The sequence below is a fragment of the Trachemys scripta genome, chromosome 1 (genome assembly GCF_013100865.1).
Source record: "Trachemys scripta elegans isolate TJP31775 chromosome 1, CAS_Tse_1.0, whole genome shotgun sequence".
Lineage (NCBI taxonomy): Eukaryota > Metazoa > Chordata > Testudines > Emydidae > Trachemys > Trachemys scripta.
This window is the reverse complement of record NC_048298.1, coordinates 55,438,925-55,464,014: the sequence shown is the minus strand read 5'-3', so window position 1 is coordinate 55,464,014 and position 25,090 is coordinate 55,438,925. Positions and strand designations below refer to the sequence as shown.

At 47.6% G+C, this 25,090-nt stretch overlaps 1 protein-coding gene across 1 annotated transcript in view; it reads right to left on the bottom strand.

Annotated features, from left to right (window-relative positions):
* Positions 1–25,090, bottom strand: part of ARID2 (AT-rich interaction domain 2) — a 166,616-nt gene that overhangs the window by 3,075 nt on the left and 138,451 nt on the right. The window contains exons 17-20 of the mRNA XM_034769978.1: positions 11,783–11,921; positions 11,607–11,692; positions 7,838–7,961; positions 7,669–7,760 (exon numbers count right to left, since the gene is read on the bottom strand). Of these exons, the coding sequence (XP_034625869.1) occupies positions 7,669–7,760; positions 7,838–7,961; positions 11,607–11,692; positions 11,783–11,921 (441 nt within the window). The remainder of the gene's footprint in view (positions 1–7,668; positions 7,761–7,837; positions 7,962–11,606; positions 11,693–11,782; positions 11,922–25,090) is intronic.

Below are 25,090 nucleotides of genomic sequence, written 5' to 3'. Positions count from 1 at the left end.
TCTCCTTCCCAGCCCCAGCTCGGGGGCTGCCATAGCGGGGCAGAGAGGGCATATCCATCACGTTAGAAAGGTAAGACTATTGATATTAAAATATGAGTTGTGTGCTTTTATTTGTAGAACAAAAAAAATTAAATTATTATTAAGGTTTTTTTATATAGTGCTTTTATCCAAAGCACTTTACAATAGCTAGCTAACGGTATAAACAACATTTGGAAAGATCATTAAGTGGTCTGCCGAGACCCTCAGCAATTTTCAAGTGGTCCATGAAAAAAAAGTTTGAGAACCACTGCTCTAGGGACTCCACAGTGCTCAGTCCAACTGCTGTGCTGTGCTCTGACAGACAATTTAGGGTTAGGAAAAAGATGGTTCCTTTTGGGAACTGTTGTTCTTCGAGATGTCCATTCCATTGTAGGTGTGCGTGTCCTTGCCACATGCACCGGTGCTGGAAGTTTTTCCCTCAGCGGTATCCGTAGGGGACTGGCTCTGGTGCCCTCTAGAGTGGCGCATGTATGCACCGCTATAAGGGGTGCCACCAGCTCCCCCCTCCCTCAGTTCCTTCTTGTCGGAACTCCGACAGAGGAAGGAGGGAGGGTCATGGAATGGACATGAGCAACACATCTCGAAGAACAACAGTTACGAAAGGTAACCATCTTTTCTTCTTTGAGTGCTTGCTCATGTCCATTCTGTTGTAGGTGACTCCCAAGCAGTACTACCGGAGATGGGTAGGGGTTCATGGATGAGTCAATTGCAGCACAGCTCTGCCAAATCCAGTGTAATCTCTGGCTTGCTGGGTGATGGCGTAATGCATTGTGAACGTGTGTACCGAAGACCACGTTGTCTACCTGCAGTTGTCCTGGATAGGGAAATGTGCTAGGAAGGCATCTGAAGATGCCTGAGCCCTAGTTGAGTGAGCCTTCACTATCGGTAGAGGCACAGCCTGCACCAACTTGTAACAAGTACGGATGCAGATGGTGATCTAATTCAAAATCCTCTGAGAGGACACTGGAAGGCCCTTCATCCTGTCAGCTATTGTGATAATGAGCTGGGTCTATCTGCAGAAGGGCTTGGTGCATTCCAGGTAGAACGCCAGGGCGCATCTGACATTTAGTGTGCAGCTGCCTCTCCTCATTGGTTGTGTGAGGCTTTGGACAGACCATCGGGAGAAAGATATCCTGGTTGACATGGAACTGCAACACCACCTTTGGCAGGAAGGCCGGATGGGGCTGCAGTTGGACCTTGCCCTTGTAGAATACCATATACAGAGGCTCCAAAGTGAGGGCTTTAATTTTGGGGAGACATCTTGACGAGGTAATAGTTACAAGGAATGCAACTTCCACGACATGTGGGAAAGGAAACAAGAAGCCATAGGCTCAAAGGGTGGGCCAGTGAGGCTGGAGAGGACCAAGTTGAGGTCCGATTGGGGGACTGGGTCTCGGACCAGCAGAAAGTGCCTTTCAAGGCCTTTCAGGAACCTAATCATCATGTCATGCAAGAATACTGATCTACCCTGGATGCAAGGGTGGAAGGCTGATATAGCTGCCAGATGAACCTTGATCAAAGAGAAGGCAAGGCCCTGGTGCTTTAAAAGTGAAGCAGATAATCCAGAATGGACAGCAGAGATGACTGAGTTGGGGAGATACTCGGCTCTGTTGCCCAGCATGAGAAACGCTTCCACTTTGCCAGGTAAGTTGCTCTGGTGGAGGGCTTCCTGCTCTCTAAGAGAACCTGCTGTTCCTGACTAGAGAAAGCTTCTTCCTCTGGATTCAGCCACGCAGCATCCAAGCTGTGAGGTGGAGTGAGGTGAGGTTTGGGTGCAGCAACCAATCATGATTCTGTGAGAGCAGGTCCAGGCGGCTGGGAAGTGCCCATGGGGTGCTACAGCCAGGTCCATGAGCATACTGCACAAATGCTGGCGAGGCCATGCTGGGGCAATCATAATGACCTGTGCCTTGTCCCCCTGTATCTTTAGGAGGACTTTGCCGATGAGCGGGATCAGCGGAAAGGCGTACATCAGGTCTCCTGACCAAGACATCGGAGAGTGAGCCTCTGCCGGGGCCTTGCAGGGAGCAGAACTGATGACACTTTCTGTTCTGCCTGGTGGCGAACAGGTCCACTTGGGGAGCTTCCCACTTCTGGAAGAGCATCCTGACAACCTCCAAGTGGAGGGACCAGTCGTGGTGAGAGAAGAAGGACCTGATGAGGCGATCCATTAGCATGTTCCAGATGCTGGGGAGGTGTGAGCCTTCTAGGTGGATTGCATGTTGGATGCAGAAGTCTCACAGGTGAAGGGCTTCCTGGCAGAGCCGCCGAAAGAGCTCCCCTTACCTGTTGACATAGGACATGGAGGCCGTGTTCTCTGTCAACACCTGCACTACCCGACTGGAAAGGTGGGGAAGGACTAGCCTGCAAGCTGGATGGACAGCTCTGAGCTCCCTGATGTTTATGTGAAGCATGAGCTCCTCTCTTGACCAAAGCCCCTGCGTTCGCAGTGTACCGAGATGTGCTCCATATCAGAGGTCACAAGCATCAGATATCAGTGAGACCATGGGTCGTGGGTTCGCAAATGGCACACCTTCCAACACCAGCGCTGGGTCAGACCACCACTGCAGGAAAGTAAGTACCCATGGCAGGATCGTGAGGCACTTGTCCACGTAATGCCTGGCCGGGGAATAGACTGATGCCAGCCACATCTGGAGGGGGCGCAGTCTGAGTCTCGCGTGCCGAACCACGTATATGCATGCAGTCACATGCCCCAATAATTTGAGGTACACCCTGGCGCTAGTGAGTGGGTGAGCCATGACCTTGGCAATCAGATCTGACATTGCCCTGAACCTGGCCTCTGGCAGGAAGGCTCTGGCTCGCGTAGAGTTGAGGACCGCTCCAATAAACTCTATTCTTTGAACCGGAACCAATGTTGATTTTTGTTGGTTTATCAACAGACCTAGAGCTTGACAAGTGGCTTGCAATGTCTAGATGCTGCACTGGATCTGGACCTTGGAACGTCCCTTGATAAGCCAGTCATTGAGGTATGGATAAATCTGGATACCCCGACATCTGAGGTAGGCCGCCGCCGACATGCACTTCATAAACACCTGTGGCGCTGTTGCTAAGCCAAAGGGGAACACTGCAAATTGGTAGTGGGTGGTCCCAACTACGAAATGTAGTGTCCGTGAAAGAACGATCTGTGAAAGTAAGCGTCTTTCAGGTTGAGGGCAGTGTACCAGTTTCCCAGAGCCAGGGAAGGAATGATGGAGGCCAGAGAGACCATGCAGAACTTCAACTTCTTGAGATGCTTGTTCAGGCTCTGCAGGTCGAGGATGGGATGTAGCCCCTCTTGGCCTTTGGGATAAAAAAATAACAGGAGTAAAATCCTTTCCCCCTTAAGTGCAGAGGGACTTCCTCCACAGCTCCCATTCGCAGAAGGCCTTCACCTCCTGAGCGAGCAGATACTCAAGAGGCAGGTCCCTGAAGAGGGACAGGGAGGTGGGGTGGGAGGGAGAGCAGGGTAGAAATAAACTGGAGGGTGTACCCCCCGCTACTGTGTTGAGGACCCACTGGTCCAATGTTATAGAAGCCCAGGCCATGAGGAAGGGAGACAGATGGTTGGAAAAAAGCAGGGGTGCTGGCTGGATCCAGTACACAAGTTGGAAGGTCGCCCTTGAGCGCACCCTCAAAATGCCTGCTCATTACCCCGTTGGTTGTGGGTAGAGCTCGAGGGAACTGAGGGTGCCGGCTGTTGGCCAAGCTGGCACTTGTAGCTACTAGCCTTTCTGTGGAAGGGCTCTGTTCGGGATTGGTCCCCAAACCTGTGGGAGTGCTGCAGTTTGAACCACTTTCTCGCACGAGCTAGCATGTAAAGGCCCAGCAAGCGCAAGGTAGCCCTAGAGTCTTTTAGGCCATGTAATTTGCTGTCTGTTCCGCAAACAGCGCCAACCCATCAAAAGGGAGGTCCTGGATGGACTGCTGAACCTCCACCAACAGGCCCAATGACTGCAGCCAGCACGCATGCCTCAGGGAAATGGACAAAGCCATGGTCCGGGCCGTGGTGTCCGCAGCATCTGAGGCCGCTTGGAGGGCTACCCTGGCCACAGCTCTGCCCTCATCCAGGATAGCCAGGAACTCCTTCCTGGGCTCCTCTGGCAGCGAGTCTGCAAACTTGATCATGGACTGCCAAATGCTAAAGTCGTAGTGACCATGTAGGGTCTGATGGTTGGCCACTCTTAACTGGAGGCTGGCCGTCAAATAAATATTTCTGCCAAAGAAATCGAGCCTCTTTGCCTCTTATTCTTAGGAGTTGATCCCGGTTTGCCACAAGGCTTTTGTCAGCTTTACCACTCCTTTGTGGATGGGTAATGCCACCCTGGAAGGGGCTGCTGCACTCAAAACATCAAACAGGGAGTCGGAGGGTTCCGCCAACTCCTCGGCCTCTAACCCCAGGTTCAAAGCCACCCTCTTAAGAAGCTCCTGGTGGGCTTCTATATTATCCTGGGAGACGGTGTGTGAAGGTCCTGCTATTGTCTCATCAGGTGAAGAGGATGAGGAGGCAGGTAAGGGTGGATCTGCCACCTCCATGGCCTCTGCCAGGGGAGCCCCAGCGGGGGCTAGCTGACTCTGGGGACCTTGGTCTGACTCTGCTTCCGAGTCCAGAGGTGGCTGGGAGACTGTTGCTGACCATTTCTCAGATGCCCTTGAGATTGATTGGTACCCCTGTGATGGCTGGGGAAACCCCTAGGCGTTCCATAGCTGCCAGGGAGTTGGCCACTGACCTTGGGGCCATGCGGGCACTGGTAGTCCTGATGAGAATTTTGATGCCCCCAGTGGGTGGTAAATCATTCTCCTCACTCTCTGAGCCAGAGGAGGAAGAGACAAATTTGGGGGATCAGGACGGTGCCAATGCTGCCTGCCCACCCCGATCCCGTCGGCCCTCTCCATGGGTCTCCACCGGTGACCTGTACCAGGAAGACTGCGCCCAGTGCCGCGCCTCCGGTGACTGGCGGTGTATTTGGCGGATCAGCAACCATACCCTGGCTATCGACGCCTCATGCTTTGAGAGCAGTGCCGTTCCATGGATCGGGAGCGAGAGGATCGACATCCCGGCTCACAGGATTGATGCCTTGCCTGCAGGGATCCATACTGGTAAATCGGAGACTGGTGACTGGACTCTGGGGACCAGCATCTGGACTCTCTGGAGTGGTGCCGCAAGCTTGGAGATCAACCACGCTGCTCCAGGGATTGGTGTTGGGACTCCGGGGACTGGCAACACGCCTCCATGGGTCTGTGCCAGACAGCCGGTGAACGACATCAGGATCCCGGGGAATGCTGTCTAGAGTCCGGGGAATGATGTGGGGAACTCTGACAGGTAAGCTGGTGGCGCTGTTCTGGTGGGGCACTCCCTGCGACGGTGAGCAGTGCCACACCAATGGGGACTGCTGGAAAGGTCCCAGAGCAGGTTTATCCCTCGAACGGGGCACCTAGCTGATCGTCGTGGGCAGCACTGGAAGGGGCAATATGTCCTTAGAGGCCTGTAAGGCCTCCGGCATGGACAGCACTGCCAGGTGCCAACTGCCTCTGCTGCTTTGTGGGGTGGCGGGCAGGTCATGAAGGGAGCTCAACAAGTGCTGAAGCCTGGCCACTGTCCAGAGGGGGGCTGCCCCATGCGGGTCTTTGCTCTCCTCCGGCTCGCTCCTTCTCTTTATGGGATGTAGGAGAACGCCCTCTCCCGGGCTTTCTCTGCTTTTTAGCTGGTACAGGGGATGGGGATCCACGCCGGTCAGAGGCCGGTGGCGGCGGCACACTCCACAGCGAAGCTGCGGTACTTGGAGCACTGTCCAATCTGGCCAGCTCTGAGGCCGGTGCGAGGACCAACTCCATAAGGAGCGCTCTTAGTTGAATGTCCTGCTCCTTTTTGGTTCAGGGCTTGAAACTCTTACAAGTGCGACACTTGTTGCTCATGTGGGTCACTTAAGACAGCTTTGATGGGGATCACTGACAGGCATAGGTTTTTTGCAGCGGTCGCAAGGCTTAAAGCCCTGGGACTTGGGCATGCCCTGTCCCTAGGCTAAGTCCTGCAGGGGACTAACTATTTCTAACTTATACACTAAGGGAAGTAATACACTACTCAAACTTTCTAACAACTATATACAAGAAAATTCACAACTAGGCACAGTTGAGAAGGAAAGCTTGCTGAGGCAAGGAGATGTTCCAGCACCGTCACTGGTGGTAAGAAGGAACTGAGGGATGGGGAACCGGCGGCGCCCCTTATAACGGTACTATGCACGCCTTTCCAGAAAGCGCCAGAGCTGGTCCCCTATGGATACCACTGGAGGAAAAACTTCTGGCACTGGTGCATGTGACAAGCACACACACCTACAATGGAATGGACATGAGCAAGTACTCAAAGAAGAATAAATAGGTAACCTGTAGAAGATCATTTAGATATTTTTCAAGTTGGGATAAGATGTTATGGACAACAAGAGACATTTTAAAGGGGCCTGGGTTTTCAGAACTTGATGAGCATTCACTTGCTGACAACAAAACAAACAAAAACAGGTCCCTTTAAGGTGTCTCACCCAAAAATTGAAGCAGCCCAAATCACTGGTCACTTTTGAAAATATTGGACCTCACTTACTGCACAGATAAAGTATACTTGGTGCCCATGAAAGTGACCAAATAGTGTAAACAGATCAAGAGGTTGTGCTTCTGAAAATGGCAGAGAGTAGCAAAGTTCAAAATAATTAACTATATACTATGTTAATAACTCATAAGAAAGGAACATAAGAACGTAAGAAAGGCCGTACCGCGTCAGACCAAAGGTCCATCTAGCCCAGTATCCTGTCTACCGACAGTGGACAATGCCAGGTGCCCCAGAGGGAGTGAACCTAACAGGCAATGATCAAGTGATCTCTCTCCTGCCATCCATCTCCACCCTCTGACAGAGGCTAGGGACACCATTCCTTACCTGTCCTGGTTAATAGCCATTAGCCATGATGGACTTAACCACCATGAATTTATCCAGTTATTTATTTTAACTCTTTAAAATATACTTTTTAAAATAGAGGCATTTCTATTTTGGGCTAATAAAAGCAGTCTTCAATTTCACTACTGCTTTCTAAAGTAAGAATTACTAGGTCTACATCTCATCAGATATAGATCTTGTAATCTTCCCGCTTAGAGATTCTAATATAACTATGCTTCTAGTCGACCTACTAAACAAATATAATCATGTGGATAAACTACACAAGGTTACATCATTTCTCCTAATGTATTTATTGGAGGACACCTTGCCTCCTTAACAGCTTGCAAACAGAGAGAAACAATTTTGTAACCTCTTCTGTTCCTCTGTTGTATCATCATCCATTTTGGCAAATTAGATGTTTTACTTCAGTTTGTGCAAGATGTACAAGATGAAATTAGTTTCAAATGCCATTTCACTCACTTTACACTTTCCTTTATGTCATCACCTCTATGTAATTTTGTATTACATAAAGCTAACATATTAATCAGGTAGCCACAGGACAGTGGAATCCTATTTGGAAATTGGTTTTAAAATTATTAAATATAAAATCCGTCTGTCATCTGGAACCTAAAAGGTATTAACACAGCATGGAAGCAACATCTTTTGCACTGTATTATATTAGAAGGCATTAGAAGAATTACAAGATTGCTCACCTGCGACCACATTCTGAATATTTACCAATATTTTTTAATATTAAGGCAGCTGTTAATCGGATGTGTTTAGTTATTGGTCCCTCTTTTTCATCCTAAAAATAAAGAAAATCATATTAAAAACAAATCAGTCAACCATTAATTTCAAATACACAATCTAAATGCTCCTTACTGTGAAATCTCTGAAGACAAGGTTTCTTGATCCCCTTCTTAGTGCCATGAGGGCAGCACTAGGATGATTCACAATAGCCTTCTGTGCTCTAGGAGTAGAGGTGCTACCCCCTGCAGTTGGCTGCCTACATTGATAAAGAAAAGATATAGGTATAAAGCATTATGTGCTGCTTTCTAGCACATTTATATTTATCAAGACAGTTACTCTTGCTAGGTTTTTATTTTTAACCTCTTTGGAGTTCACAGGTAAAGGAGTTCTCAGTGCTCAACACTCATGTCATCTGCCTTTTGGCTCAACAGGGGAAACCCATGGCTCACAAGTGCCACAGGATTAGTTAGGTGAAGGTGAGAAAATACACCTTTCCCAGAGAACCACTGTATTTCACAGATGACATTTGTAAAGGAAAAGTAGCTTTCTAACTAATCAACACTAGTACACTTCAGAACAGGCTAGCTTTCTGATGACTGTTTGAAGGTATGCGTTATCAGCCAAGATTTAAAATGAATGGGGATGGCGGCTACCCAAATGCCATTTAAAACAGTAAACCCTGTGTCCAGCACAGCTCAGTTATCCCTTCTAGTCCACCTCTCCACAGGTGAAGGATCCGTCGAGAAGACACAAGAACAGTTTACTGACTAGCATGGAGTCATTGGGAATATTTTTGAAAGGGGAAGGTGGGAATGGATGTGAGGAGCTTGGGGGTACAGAGCTGAAAGTCTCCCTATTTTTCCACTGCAAACCTCAGACTTCTCCCGCTCCCATCCCACTGTTCCCTGCACTGCTACATCATCGCAGCATCTCTCCTCACTGCTCTGACCACCTCATGTTCCTCATCACTGCTCAGTCATGCTTACTGCACTGCTTTAACCACCTACTCCTTGCCCCCTGCTGCTCTGAGCCCCCCATGTGCACACCAGCTCCACACTCCTCCTTGTCATTCCATGTCTCTGGAAAGCTTGGAAGAGCCCTGGGTGGTGGTGGTGGGGGCTATGAGGAGCACATGTGCCAGCTGGAGGCAGGAAGGGGCATGACAGTGGATATGTAGAGTCCGTCCTTCCCCAAATCTGGGGCTAGTCAGTGTATGGGGAAGGATCTCTACACATCCCTCTGCAGCACAAGAGGGTCAGAGAGGTATGAAGTGGCCCATTCATGTCAATGAGATATTTTCAGCTGAATAAGAACACCCATAGAGATGCAGACAGCCTGAAATAATAGGTCTGAGAGGTGTGAATTGCTCCATTCAACTCAGTAGGTGTTTCCACTCTCAGAGCTTCTGGGTCTGTGAAATGCATGCTCTGAGAATGCCTGTTTTCAGCTCCTAACTATGATCTCAGTGCTCTGCATTGTGCCATGCACCAAACATGCCCTTTCTCAGTTCCTCATTCCACTCTCTGCACTATATGCCTGTGCCATGCATTGAACATGCTCATTCCCAGCTCCCCATCTGGTCTCAGCACTGTAGGGGAATGTTTTAAGCAGGGAGACAAGAAAGAGAGTATGGAGGTGGAGAGGTCTATGGGAGCACTACTAAAGCCCTTCACATCCTCACTGCACAGCTCAGACCCCTCCTTTCCTCCTTACACCTTCCTGCACTGCTCTGACCACCTATTTTCCTTTAGAAACATCAGCATTAAAGGAAGGGTAGACCTGGGGAAGGTGGAGATTTCTAGGTTCCTGCCCCGGTTGGGGAGCAGAGGAGGAAAGGGGTGGCCAGGAGCCCCCTCTCTTGGCCTTAGGAAGAATTGTGTGGGGGTGCTTATAGGGGACCAGAAAGGGCACAGATGGCTTCACTTCCCACCAAGACAATACTGGAGGGGAAGGTGCCCTACTTTCCCTCCTTACAGTTCTGCTCAGTGAGCACTTCCGAGCTTCCAGACAGCAGAGGTCTCTTCGAAGGCAATGAGTTTTCAAAAAACGATGTTTAAACAATTCCTTGCAATAATGTGGGCCATTATCTTGGGGCATGCTGGCTCCTTTGTAGGTGTGCCAGAGCACAACTATAAGGCAAAAGGGGCAGAAGCCCTAACGCTGCACTCTCCCAACCTCCACATCTCCTGCACAGCTCCAACACATACACACTCACATTCCTCCTCACTGCTTTGACCCCCCAATATTCCCTTGCTTTGCCCCCCCAAAAATTATAAGAATCTGGAAATGTTTGAGCAGCTCATATTAGGGGGGCTGTGTATCAGGATCCCCTGAACTAAATGACATGGGTTTCCTTTGATCACACTCAGTTTCATGGTTCATTACATATTCATTACCCTAACTTCTTCCTAAAGTAGTTGATCTTTCCTCTGTTTAATTAATACTATTTTCTTTGACAACAGTCTGATGTAAACGCAGAAACTGTCTGTAAATTTGAGCTTTTTTCAATTATTGCTCTAACTCAGCAATTCTGGTCTCAGAGAAAAACTTCCAGAACAAGCCCCTACAGAATGCAGGCAGAGAGTAAGGAATATGCACAACAGACATTCTCTGACAGTTGCAAGGATAGGGCTTGAACTCGGTGCCTGGGTACTATATAGATTCCATGACCAAAATACATCTTTGAGCCACCAAATTACTGTGACAACAGACTGCCTGGAAACCCTTTGACTGTTAACAAAGCTATAATTTTGCTACACATGTGCACCTCATTATCTTTGACTTGAGCAACTGACACATTCAACTACAATCCTGAAGGTCATAGGTTTGATTCTTGATCAATCTCGTACTGAAAAGCCATCTCCAACTTACCCAGCGACAAAATGGGTACTTGATCCATAAGGGTAGAGCAGTTAAATATGGTTGGACATGATGCTGGCACCTTCACTCTCTAGTCGTCGTGTATCGCTGTCTACGAAACTGACATGACTTAACCACATGAAGAGCCAACTCGAACAGCCACTGGCTCAGGGGAACTTTGACTTTTACCTGACATACCAAATTGGAGTTCCTAACTGAACCTGAAATGCTCCAAAAGGGCATTGAGTGCAGTAACTATGATAAATCTGGAGCAGTTTGGAGAGGGTCAGATGATTTTGTAAAATGCTGGGTTTTTAGGGGGCTTTATGTTGACAACTTTTTGTTCAAAAGATCCCATATTTGGGCAAAGCAACAGAGGGTCCTGTGGCACTTTTACAACTAACAGAAGTATTGGAGCATAAGCTTTCGTGGGTGAATGCCCACTTCATCAGACGCAAGTAATGGAAATGTCCAGAGGCAGGTATAAATCAGTATGGAGATAACGAGGTTAGTTCAATCAGTTATTCCACAAGGCATAGCAAATTTTGAGATAATCCATGTCAGTATGTGGCTTTTCGAGCATTTAGAATTGTAGTCTTTTAAACAGTAAGTAACTCTCAACCTTAACTACATCAGAGCTGCTGATCCACTATAATCAAAAAGATAATGTTGGTTGGCTGCGAGAGAACTTGGAGAGTATAGTGAGGATAGCGTTTGTCTCCATTACTGAAGATGGGCGCTTACCTTTAATCAATGACTCTTAACGTTTAGGGGCACAGGACCCTCAATTGCTCTTGGAACATCAATGTGGCTTTTTCACCTATGTTTTACATGACCAATATGACTTTTTCTCTCAGATGTCACAATCACTCATTTCTCTTGCCTATTTTATATTTATATTTTATGCATCACTGCATATTCGATTACTGTATTTTGCTCCATCTAGAACAACACCTGATAAATCAAATTATAAATATACAACCTTCTTCCAGTGATTTCTGACTCTATTTTCTCTATCAGTAACAAGGATCATGTCTCTTACTTATTGGAAGGTTTCTGATTTCCTGCTTGTCCGTGTTCATCTTGTTTTAATCCTGCAAGTAGAGCATCTCTGGAGCAGTGCTTATCCTGTTTAGGAAAAGGAAAAAAATGTACCTGAAGACTTTTCAATGAAATTCCACATTTTACTTTACAAAAGAATAGTGAGAAAATATGTACCTGTAAGTGGGTAATGAAGGAAAACCTCTGCCGCTGGAAAGGTTCACAACCCTCCCATAAGCACTGCCCTGGATAGACGTCTTTTCCTCCATGTTCAGTTGCTGCATGATAAAAAACTTGTGATGGTGTTTGAAACCACCTAAAAAGTATAAAATTAAAAAATGCTGTAATTGCTTTTGCTTGGTTAATGTTAAAGTAGCAATACCACCTTTGATCCAATACTGGCTAACACTTTTGCTCTTATGAACAAACATATGCATTACATACTGAAAATGTATGTAATTTCCATATGTAACTATGACAATTTCCAAGAGTGTGTGTACATGTCCATTATCCCTAAACACCAATAAAGAGCAATTTGATTTGGCTGAATCCAATTATTTAAAATTTTAAGCATTATTTTTCCTTTTGATGCGTTGATCCCAATGGCTTTAACGTGGACTACTTGTTTAAACTCTCTGTACATCCAAACAGATTACTGTACTAAGCTGTCAAGCACCTTGTATTACAGATGTGGTTGTCTTTCATATATTCTCCTTCCTGGATTCTTTCTGACCAGCCAGCACTTGTACTGAGAACATTTAAAATGTGACTAGCAAGCAGAAATATGAAATCATTGATCCCACAGTCTTCTATGTAATATAACGATATCTGTTAACAATGTTAGAACAATAGGTCAGGGTAAAAACTGTTTTTCAGTAACTCTCCTGTTACAACTTGTTTGTCTGAAACTTGGTTTAGAAGTTTTCAGCATACAATCAATTTTATTTGTTTTGTTAAAACAGCTATAAAAATCTTTTAGGTATTTTAAATTATAGGTTTGAAAGTAGATATTGTCCTGCATGTACATTAAATAATAAATAGTAAACAACTGCCATTCACATTATATTAACTCTTTGTTTATAAGCTTTTCAATAGTTCAGTATGCATATCTGCAATCTTGTCAAGCTGACTTATTGCAGTCAATTACAATATTTAAAAGCTTTGCCTGCTGATTCAAATTAGACTGTGCTCAAATAATGGGACACCATCTGGGTTTATCATGCAGACTTATTTAAAAATGGATTGCTGTGAATATTTACCATCAATGAAGATTAACATTGGTTTTACAATTAACTAAAATATACACATATGCCCCCAAATTAAGTAGTTGTTTAACTTAGGCATGTGAGTAGTGCCAGAGTATAAACTGATTAAATAGTAAAGATTCTCGTTGAAGATATGAAGTTATAAGGACTGGGCCTTTTTTAGGATAGAAAGAATCTTTGAGGCTTAATAGTTCTCATTCAGTTCCATGATATTTTTTTCCTTAGTCCGATTTTTTAATTTTAGAGTACCGTATATACTCGTTCATAAGCCGAATATTTTTGGTAAAAAAGTGACGTATCAAAGAGCAGGGGTCAGCTTATAAACGGGTCTACATCAAAATTTGATGATTTTAAACTCTATGGCAGGGTCGGCAACCTATGGCACGCATGCCAAAGGCGGCACTCAAGCTGATTTACTGTGGCACGCTGCTGCCAGCCTGGGGTCCCGACCACCGGCCCAGCTCAGCCCGCCGCCGGCCTGGACGGACAGAACCCCGGGTCGGCAGCAGGCTGAGTGGGGCCGGCGGATAGAACCCCAGACCGGCAGCGGGTTGAGTGGCTCAGCTCGCCGCCGGCCCCGTCAGCCCGCTGCCAGCCTAGACTGATGGAACCTCGGGCCGGCAGTGGGCTGAGCGGGGCCAGCGGCCGGGACCCTGGCTAGCAGGAGCTGGTGGCCGGAACCCCAGACCAGCCCGCTGCCAGCCTGGGGTCCCAGCTGCCGGTCTGCTCAGCCTGCTGCCAGTCTGGGGTTCCATCCGCCAGCCTCTGTAAATGTAAAATGTATTATTGGCACATGAAACCTTAAATTACTGCGAATAAATGAAGACTTGGCACACCATTTCTGAAAGGTTGCCGAGCCCTGCTCTATGGAATCATTGAATTGAATATCTAATACATTGTCGTTTTGTTTACCTGGAGCGTCTGCAGGCACGGAGCCCCTCAGCTCCCTGTGGCCGCGGTTCGCCGTTCCCAGCCAATGGGAGCTGCGGGAAGTGGCGCGCTTCCCATTGGCTGGGAACGGCGAACCCAGCCACAAGGAGCTGAGGGGCTCCATGCCTGAAGATGCTCCAAGTAAACAAAACGTCCCAACCCGCCAGCGGCTTATCCTGATGGGCCAAGAGCCAAAGTTTTCCAACCCCTGAAATATAGGGTCAGCTTATGAAAGGGTCATACAGTTTTTGCTATTTTTACCTATCCATTTTGGTGGGTTGGCTTATAAACAAATGGGCTAATGAACGAGAATATATGAATAAGTTTATACATAAACAAAATGAAATTATAAAAAAAATATTCAAATAGTATTACTGGTCTGAACACAAAAGGGAGGAAATTTGGTGGTATGATAGAAACTACTATTCTTAATATCTTTGTATAATAGGGATCTCAAAACAGCCTTGTAACATAACTGTTACATATACTTTAACTCAATCATTTTATAAGAGGGAAAATATTAAAACTTGGGCAATGCAACTGATTTGAGATACCACTACTTACCACAAGGGGGCATTTTAATGTTATCTGCAGGAATTTACACCTGACTCAGAAAAAACAAGCTATAAAAACAATCCACATAGTATAAAAAGAGAGACTGATTTATTTCAGTTTTGGAATAAGTAAGCTTTCCATTAAAATAATGTTAGACAAGCTTACCAGAAGGGTTCACAAAGAGCAAGTACCACATAGGGATTGTGTTCCTCTTTAACCAAAAAAAAATATATATATATATTGATTATGATGATGATAGGGTGACCAGATAGCAAGTGTGAAATATCGGGACAAGGGGCAGTGGGGTTATAGGAGCCCATATAAAAAAAAAACCCAAATATCGGGACTGTCCCTATAAAATAGGGACATCTGGTCACCCTAGATGATGATGAATTGTATTGTGGTAGTACCTAAAAGGCTCAACTCAGGGACTGGTGGGCTCATTGTTATATGTGTGAACAGCATCTACTACATAGAAATTTTTCCTGCCTCTAATAATGTAATCCAATATAGCCATAGCTGAAGACTACGTACTAAGCACTGAAACATGTCTTAACTGACAATTAAAGGGACCAACAAAAATGTGTTGCAAAGTAGAGATGGGCCTTTAAAGAAAGAACAAAGGGACACTTTGGGGATACTTTAAAGTGGTTGTTTAAGACAGGGGATGCCTGTTGTGTAGGTTTCATTGACGTTCAGTTTTTTCTTCTTAGGCAAGATTAATTAAACATTAATTTTAACTGCTTTTCTAAAATCCAATAGAAAGCAAGAATTTTTTTTAACTGTAGGCATATTGTATTAACATATACAATACGGCAAAGTAAATGTTGCTATTTGCAGTGCTGTAATTAAAGGGTATCCCACTACTTGCACTATAATGTCTAGTATGGTATAGTCTGTTTCATAACATACTTGTAAATGTTCTCCCAGATGAAAACACAGGCATGGCATATATCGAAGCAGTGGTGCTGGAACAATTTGTATAGTGGGGGTGCTGTCAGCCACTGAACCAAACTATAAACCCTGCATATAATGGAAACCACTTCAAGCTGGGGGTGTGCCAGCATCCCTAGTTCCAGCACCTATGCCTGCGAGTTACTTTTTAAGAGGGAATGAGAGGGGCAGGGGAAGAGATTTCATGTAATATGGGGTACCCATTTATAGGGAAAAACGGTTACCTACCTTCTGTAACAGTTGTTCTTCGAGATGTGTTGTTCACATCCATTACACATTGGGTGTGCGCGTGCCGCATGCACGGACGTCGGAAACTTTTTCCCTCAGCAGCTCCCGTCGGGCCGGCAGGGACCCCCCCCGCCAGAGCGGCGCCCCGCTCTAGCATATATATATCCCTGAGGGCCCGACCCTCCCTCGGTTCCTTTTTGCCGGTGACTCCGATAAAGGGGAAGGAGGGTGGGAAGTGTAATGGACGTGAACAACACATCTCGAAAAACAACAGTGACAGAAGGTAGGTAACCGTTTTTTCTTCTTCGAGTGATTGTTCACGTCCATTACACATTAGGTGACTCACAAGCTTACCATTGGAGGAGGGTAGGAGTCAAGGAACAATTGATTGAAGCACAGCCCTGCCGACCACCGCGTCCTCTCTGGTCTAGTGATGGATTGCGTAATGGGCTGTGAACATATGTACCGACGACCAGGTGGCCGCTTTACAGATTTCCTGCGCCAAGAAAGCCGCCGAGGACGCCTGGGCCCTAGTCGAATGAGCCCTGATCGCCGGGGCTGGTACGTTGGTGAGCTCATAGCATGTGCGGATGCAAAGCACAATCCAGGCTGACAAGCGTTGAGCCGAGATAGGCTGGCCTTTCATTCTCTTCGCAATGGCAATGAACAGTTGTGTCGACTTGCGGAATGGCCTGGTCCGTTCCAGATAGAAAGTCAAGGCTCTACACACATCGAGGGTATGCAGGCTGCGGTGGCTTGGGTCCATATGGGGCTTAGGGAAGAACATGGGTAAACAAACGTCCTGCCCCATATGAAATTGCGTGACCACCTTAGGAAGGCATTTGGGGTGCGGCCTCAGTTGCACCTTATTCTTATAAAAAACTGTATATGGGGGATCCGAAGTGAGGGCTCTCAATTCTGATACCCTCCTAGCCGATGTGATGGCCACTAGAAACGCTACCTTCCATGAGAGGTGCATGAGGGAGCAAGAGGCTAGGGGTTCAAAGGGCGGTCTCATGTGTTTAGTTAGGACCAGGTTAAGGTTCCATGCAGGGACCGGCGGGCGCGAGTAGGGAAACACCCTCTCCAGCCCCTTGAGGAATCGAACTACTGTGGGGTTTGAGAATACCGAAACCCCCAACTCTCCTGGGTGGAACGTCGATATGGCGACCAGATGCACTTTAACTGAGGCGGGGGCGAGCCCTTGATGCTTGAGGTGCAGCAAGTAGTCCAGTATTGATGGGATGGAGGCCCGGAGAGGCTGTATGAGATTATGCTTGCACCAGAGGGAGAATCTCTTCCATTTGGCAAGGTAGGTCGCTCTTGTGGAGGGCTTCCTATTACCAAGAAGAATTTGCTGGACCTGGTGGGAGCACCTATGTTCCGTATCGGTTAGCCAGAGAGATACCATGCCATGAGGTGTAGCGACGGTAGGTTCGGGTGGAGTAGGGAACCCCGGTCCTGCGTGACAAGGTCGCGATGGAGCGGTAGGGTAAAAGGGGCGGTCAATGACAGTTCCAGCAGGGTCGTGAACCAATGCTGGCGCAGCCACGCCGGTGCGATGCGGATGACTGTCGCCTTGTCCCTGCGGGTCTTGAGCAGGACCCTGTGGATGAGTGGGAATGGTGGGAAGGCATACCTCAGGCTCCCGCCCCACTGAATCGCAAAGGCATCTTCCAATGAGCCCGGGCTTTGGTTCTGGAATGAACAAAACTGAGGGCATTGGCTGTTGTCCTTGGTGGCGAAGAGATCCACCTGGGGAAACCCCCACATCTGGAAGATTGAATGCAGGACGTCCTTTCTCAGCATCCATTCGTGCATGTGGTACGACCTGCTCAGGCGGTCTGCTAACCCGTTTTGGACCCCTGGGAGATACGCTGCCAGTAGTTGGACTGAATGGGCTATACAGAAGTCCCATAGGAGGAGCGCCTCGTGACAGAGGGGAGAGGATCGGGACCCGCCCTGCTTGTTTATGTAGAACATGGCAGTAGTGTTGTCTGTCAGAACTGACACACTGTGGCCTTCTATGGTAGCATGAAAGGACTGGCAGGCGAAGCGAACTGCCCTTAGCTCCTTCAGATTGATGTGGAGCAACCTTTCTTCCCTGGACCATAAGCCCTGGGTCCGTAGGTCCCCTAGGTGCGCCCCCCAGCCCAGGTCTGACGCATCTGTCACTAACGTCAGGGTGGGTTGTGGTGTGGCGAAAGGGACCCCTTCGCAAACTTGTTGCTGATCGAGCCACCAGCGGAGGGAGTTCGACACCCTAGTTTGTCACTACTAGGTCCAAAGGGTCTCTGTTGGGGCGATACGTTTGGGCTAGCCACAGCTGTAACGGTCTGAGTTTTAGGCGGGCATGTCTGACTACGTGTGTGCAAGCTGCCATGTGCCATAGGAGTTGCATACAGCATCTGTCCGTGGTTGTGGGAAACTGTTGGATGGAGCTTACAACCTTTTGGATGGCCAGGAACCAGGAAACTGGAAGACTTGCCCGTGCCACCACCGAATCCAGGACTGCTCCTATGAAATCCAGTCTCTGAGTGGGGATCAATGAGGACTTGGGTACATTGACCAGTAGGCCAAGCTTGCGGAACACCCGTAACGCCAGTGCCACGTGGGAGTGGACCTCGTCCTCTGACCTGCCCGCGAGGAGCCAGTCGTCTAAGTACGGGTATACCAGCATCTTCCTTTTTCGAAGAAAGGCTGCCACCATGGACATGCATTTCGTGAACACTTGCGGGGCCGTTGCTAGGCCGAAGGGTAAGATCGCAAATTGGAAATGGTGTTGGTTGACGGTGAAACGCAGGAACCGCCGGTGGGCAGGGTGGATGGTGATGTGAAAGTACACATCTTTCATATCGAGGGCAGCGTACCAATCCCCCGGATCCAGGGACGGGATAATAGCGCCAAGGGAGACCATACAAAAACATGCCTTGACCAAAAATTTGTTTAGTTTGCGGAGGTCCAAAATAGGACGGAGGCCCCCTTTTGCTTTGGGAATAAGGAAACATCTGGAGTAAAACCCTTTCCCTCTTAGGTCCGGAGGGACCTCTTCCATTGCTCCTACTTTGAGGAGGGCCTGCACCTCCTGCATAAGGAGTTGCTCGTGAGAGGGGTCCCTGAAGAGGGATGGGGATGGGAGGTGGGAGGGAGGGGGCAAGGAGAACTGAAGGGTGTATCCCGCCTCCACCATGCGAAGGACCCAGCAGTCCTATGTTATACTGGACCAAGCACGGTAGAAATGGCACAAGCAGTCCCTGAAACATAGGGGAGGATCCGGTATAAGGGTCGGTACGCTGTCCTCGATCGCAGCTTCAAAACCCTTGCTTATTTGCCGGCTGCGGCTTGCGTTGGCCTTGGCTTTGGCCCTGGTTAAGCGTGTTGTTTCGTCTATTCCTGTTGTCCCTGCCCCTTCTGCGGTATGGTTCCTGTCTAGGACAAGGGTGGTACTGCCTCTGCGGTGGTTGGGGCTTAAAGGGTTTCCTCTGAGTCACTGGGGTGTGCATTCCCAACGACTTGAGGGTTGCTCTAGAGTCTTTGAGGCTATGTAATCTGGCATCCGTCTGGTCTGAGAACAAGCCTGACCCCTCGAACGGGAGGTCTTGCAAGTGTTTTGCACCTCTGGGGGAAGGCCAGAAGCCTGTAGCCATGCTGAGCGCCTCATCACCACTCCTGACGCGACTGTCCTGGCAGCTGCGTCCACGGAGTCAAGTGAGGCCTGCAGAGAGGTTTTGGCTACTGCCTTCCCTTTGTCCACTAAGGCAGCGAACTCGGGTTGTGAACCCTGGGGCAGGGAGTCCTTAAACTTGGAGACTGATGCCCAAGAATTGAAATTGTGTCTGTTCAGAATTGCTTGTTGGTTAGCGATCCTCAACTGGAGGCCCCCAGACGAGTAGACCTTCCTACCAAATAGGTCCTACCGCTTTACCTCCTTGGCCTTGGGGGCCGGGGTTTGCTGGCCATGCTGCTCTCGTTCGTTGACCGCCAAGACGACCAGCGAACAGGGTGTTGGGTGAGAAAAGAGGAAGTCAAACCCTTTGGAGGGGGCGAAGTACTTCCTCTCTACGCCTTTCGCAGTTGGTGCACTGGAGGCCGGTGTTTGCCATACTGTCTTATAGTTAGATTGTACTGTTTTTCTGAGCAGGAATGTGATCCTGGAGGGGCCTTCTGGGCTTAGGATGTCAACCATGGGGTCCTCCTGTTCTACTGTCTCCTCCACCTGCAACCCCAGATTGAGGGCTACTCAGTGGAGCAGTTCCTGGTGCGCCCGATGGTCAATCGGGGGAGGGCCGGACACTGTCGTGCCCGCCACTGCTTCATCTGGTGAGGAGGAAGAGGTTAGGGCCTTCTGAGCATCGTCCTCTTCCTGCAACTCCTCACCAACTGGGCGCTCCTCTGGGGTCTGCCGTATCTGAGACGGTGCCGGGCTTGGTGCTGAGTCGGCTCTTTCTCGCTCGGGTGGTCTGGAGACCGTGGCCTCCTTGCGAGAGGAAGGGCGCCCCTGCGGGGAGCGGGACCGGTGCCCCGAAGGGCCAGATCTCGAGGTCCTGGACGAGGGGCCTTGCTGGTGGTAGACCCGAAGGGTCCAGAATGGCCATTGTCCTGGCTGGCCCCACTGTGGGTGCCAAGCAGCTTCGTATTCCCTACTAGCTGGTGCCCTGTGGATAAATCTGCTGGACTGGCCCGAGTCTGCCTCTGAAACCACAGATGGTGACCTGGATGGCCACGGTGGTGCCGTGGGATGGTGCCGATCCGTGGTTGGAGAGTAGTACTTCCATGACCGGGAGTAGCGTCTTGCCGACCTGGACCGGTACCGACGACCTCGGGACCGGGAACGACTGCGAGTGGTTGGTCTTGGGGATTGCGTGGCTGACACGTCCTGGTGCCTACTCGAGTAGGGCTGCTGGGTTGGTGCCGGGCGCTTATTCGGGCCCGACAGCTGTGCGGCCCTCTTGCGCCGAGGATAGCTGGGAGTCCACCGAGGCGGAGCTCAACCGGGATCGGCACCATGAATGGTGCCGAGATGGTGACTGTGATGGGCGTACCATTGCCGACTTGCCTCTGGATGGCAGTCTTAGCGGATTATCCTTGGCCTGGAGGGGGCCCTCAACGGACAATACGATGAGGTCCTTTGCCGCCTCAAACGTGTCCGGGGTGGAGGCTGTTCCAAAAGCTCCTCCAGCCCTTCCTCCTCACTCGATGCACCTCTCCCGGGGCTCGACGGGCCTTTCGGCACCGGAGCCACTGGCACCGGGATCTGCCCTGGGGCCGCCACGCCCTTAGGTGCACTCGAGGTCTTCACGAGCGCTGCCCTCTTATGTGGGGAGCGTCCTCGGGCCTTGGGTTGGCCCTTCGATTTTGCCAGCGAAGATGACCGGTGCCGGGGGCGGTCCTGCTGTGCCGTAGGCTTCGGGTGCCCCGCCGTGCCGGATCACGAACCGATGCCAGGGTACTCCGCACTGAAGTTGATGGTGCCGCAGCCTGCTGTGCCGAAGTGGAGGGCTGTAATGCAGCCTCCATGAGCAGCTGCTTAAGGCGAAAGTCTCTCTCTTTCTTAGTCCTGGGCTTGAAGGCCTTACAGATCTTGCAGCGCTCTTTTTGGTGTGCTTCCCCCAGGCAACGGAGACACGAGTCGTGGGGACCACTTATTGGCATAGGCTTGCGGCATGTGGCACAAGCCTTGAAGCCTTGGGCGTGCGGCATGCCCCGCCGCCCAGGGCCGGTGTCGGGATTGACCAAACACCTAACACAAAGGAGTTTAACTACTACTAAAGAACTGATAACTGCTAAGGTTAACACTAACTACTAAAGAACTGATAACTGCTAAGAATAACAACTAACGCTAAGGGACACTCAAGCGAGAGACCGAGTTGTTCCAACGCCGTCACGGGCGGTAAGAAGGAACTGAGGGAGGGTCGGGCCCGCAGGGATATATATACGCTAGAGCGGGGTGCTGCTCTGGCTGGGGGGGGAGGGTCCCTGCCGGCCCGACGGGAGCTGCTGAGGGAAAAAGTTTCCGACGTCCGTGCACGTGGCGCACGCACACCTAATGTGTAATGGATGTGAACAATCACTCGAAGAAGAAACTCTGTTATGGCAAAATTCCACCTATTGTTAAATGTCATGAAAGTCCCAAATTTCTACAATATATTTATACAAACTTTCATTCTCCTGCAAAGCTTCACTTTCCTTATAAAAGGCCAAATTCTCATACCCTTTACACATGCTGAAAAGTACCTTACTCTTTCAGCAGCTCTATTAAAATCAATGGAGAGCTATTTTTAGAGTAAAGTGTTACTCAATATGAGTAAAATATGTTGTCTAGAATAGATAAAGACTGTTTTATTAAATCATGTTAGCTAACACATTTTAATCACCATATTTTAGAATTGCAGTGTAGACAGGAAAGTTATATTTTAATATGTGTCAATTGAGATGAACTATCACCTCAACCAGATTTTAAAACTCAGTAATGCAGCTAACTCACATGCTTTAAAAAAACAAAAACAAAATTTAATCTAGATGTACCTAAGAGTAACAGAATCTGCCCAAATTAAATTCCTGAATCCTACAGAGACACTGAATGCAGCTACTCTGTGAAAAACAACAAAGAGTCCTGTAAAAAGCAACAGAGTCCTGTGGCACCTTTAAGACTAACAGGTGTATTGGAGCATAAGCTTTCCTGGGTGAATATCCATCCACTTTGTCAGACGCGTGGACTCTCTGTTGCTTTTTACAAATCCAGACTAACACGGCTACCCCTCTGATACTTCACTACTCTGTGAAGGGGCTTGAAGCAAATGATTCACTAGTGACTACAGATGAACTGCAGCCTAGCTTACCTGCTCTCATCTCAATATCTGCAAACTCATGGACACTAGATTGGCTGATGTTGGATCCAGTGAGTACATATTTGTAGCTAGTATGTAGATCCAACTGTACAGCTGCTAGTCTCCCCACCCCCACACAGGTGCTAGTCTGCCAGAGAGAGAATTTATTTCACCCAGAGAAGTTTTTCTCACTTATAAACTGGGTTCCTTGTGCTAACTCCCTATAATACAGCAATTATCTTCTAGATAGGTGTCAAATTCCACATTCCAAAGGGATTATCATCTTCCCCCTCCCACTCTGCTCTTGCTGAGGGAAGGGGAGAAGAAAAAACTTTGCCACTAAACTGAGGAGGAGGAGATAAAGGAGGAATTTCTGGCTCCATGTCTTGCTGCAGTTGGCTCATAGCAGGGTGTGACAATACAGACTTTCAGACTCAAACAGCAGATTGCACCTACAATATCAAGGGATGGAGAGAGCTCCTTCCACCACCATCAAGGTAAAGTGGGAGGCATGGAGGCTCCATATGCAACTACAACTGTGTCATAGGATCTAGTTACAATATGGACATTCCTTGCCATGGCTGAAATGGATTTATCTCTGTAGTTCGGCCAGAATCTAAATGTATTTAACTATGTCCCCACATGTTGTAGTAGGGTTTGAGACATGGCTATGTTCTGCCTATGCTATGTAAATAGAACAATTTTAACTGCTGTGAAGAGCCACACTCTAATAGGATCCCCTAACACTACTTTATTTGAAGTATTGATAAGACCTAAAAGAAATCCTGACTGACTTTTTTGTTGAGGGAGGAAAAGTACTTTACCATAACAGGGCTCCACTATATTACACCAAATCTAGAACAGAATTAAACTACCGAATAACAACAACATTACTGGCAGGATTTATCTTATGCAGAAATAAAAAAATTATTTAGAATCATGACTAAAAAGACAGGGTAACATCTATTCCTTAAACAACATAATAAAAACAAAGTTGCTGAGAATGGTGTCAACAGAGGAATTTTGCCTCAACTCTTATTTCCTCATTTCTCCCGGGCTTTGTTTAGCTTTTTACCCCTTTGTTAGATTATTATAATGGCCTGACAGGTACTGGAGTTTCTTTAATATACCTCCCTCCCCAATTTAGGTCGCTGTTGTTTTTAATATAAAACAATTCAAAAGCAGCTGCTCATCTCTTTCCCACCGGTGGAAACTAAGCTGCTCACAATTAACAACAGTACTTGCAGACAGCTGAACTTCAAAGGGAAAAGCAACATTTCTGCTGCAGACTGACTGCTTCACAGTACAGTGGGAAGCTTTAAAGATTTAGGCTGTGTCTACACTGCCACTTTCAGTGCTAAAACTTTTGTCGTTCAGGGGTGTGAAAAAACAGTTTTAGCGCTGAAAAGTGCCAGTATAGACAACACTACCATCGCTCATTCAGGGTGTTGTTGGTTTTTAAATCGCTGGCATGTCTACACTGCCCACATCACACTGCTGCTGTGCTGTAATGTGGGTAGTGTAGACATACCTTTATTTTCACTTCCAATGCTAAATCAGAACTCTTTGGGGGCAGAGACAGTCACTTATTATGGGGCCCAACCTGATTGTGACCTTTAGGCACTACCACAGCATACATGTTAAACACTACTACCACTAAATAATATTTAAATAGTCCCTGTTTAGTATTGTAAGTTAAACTACAGAGGACTTCTGAAATGTTATTGAGCCCAGCAGCCAAGTTAGGAGGAAGGGAAAGAAACATATTACAATCTTCAGGCTGACAGTCTTATACAAAAATATTTTTAAGGATTTAATTTTTCAGATCTTTTCATTTATGTTCCATGTGAATTAAAGGAACACACCCAAAGAAACAGGTACAAATGATTACACCAAAATTCACCTCTTGTTATATCTTATTGCTTAATTAAATGTCACCAAACACCCCACAAAAAAAGAGTGTACTAATATTTGAAGGGGAAAAATTGCTAAGAGAAGTGAATGAGACCAATCAATGGCTAATGATCAGTTTACAAGAATCTTGTTTCTATACTTGCAATCCAGTAAAACAGCTAAGTTAATACCAGTATTTTTATAATAAACTTCACTTCTAGAAAGTTTTAACTATTGTACTAGACAAAGATGGAACACACCGCAAAATATTTTTCAAGTATATTAGAAGCAGGAAGCCTGTAGGAGATGTCATATATCTGCTGACTACCAGGTTGCTGAATAATTAAATAAGGAGAATGAAGACATGGCAGAGATGCTAAATGATCACTTTGCATCACTTTTCATTACAGAGGATTTTGAGGAAATACCTACCTAAATGCTTTTCACATAATGAAGATGAGGTACTGTCTGAGACTGAGGTGTCAAAAGAGAAGGTGGAGGAACAAATGGATAAATTACAAGAGCAACATGTCACAAGGACTAGAGACTATTAATCCAAAAGCTCTGAAGGGATTTAGGAATCAAGTGGCTGGACTGCAAACAAATATATACAATTTATCTTTAAAATAAGCAACTCTAACAGAGGACTGCTGGGTAGCAAATGTTTGTACCCTATCTTTGAAAGAGATGTTAAGAGGTCAACTTGGGAAGTAGAAGCTAGTAAACCTTACTTCAGTATCTGGAAAATACATTGAAACAACAATTAAAAAACAGAATTATAACAACATCTAGATAGAACATTAGGTACCTCACAGTAACTGTGGTTCAGAGAT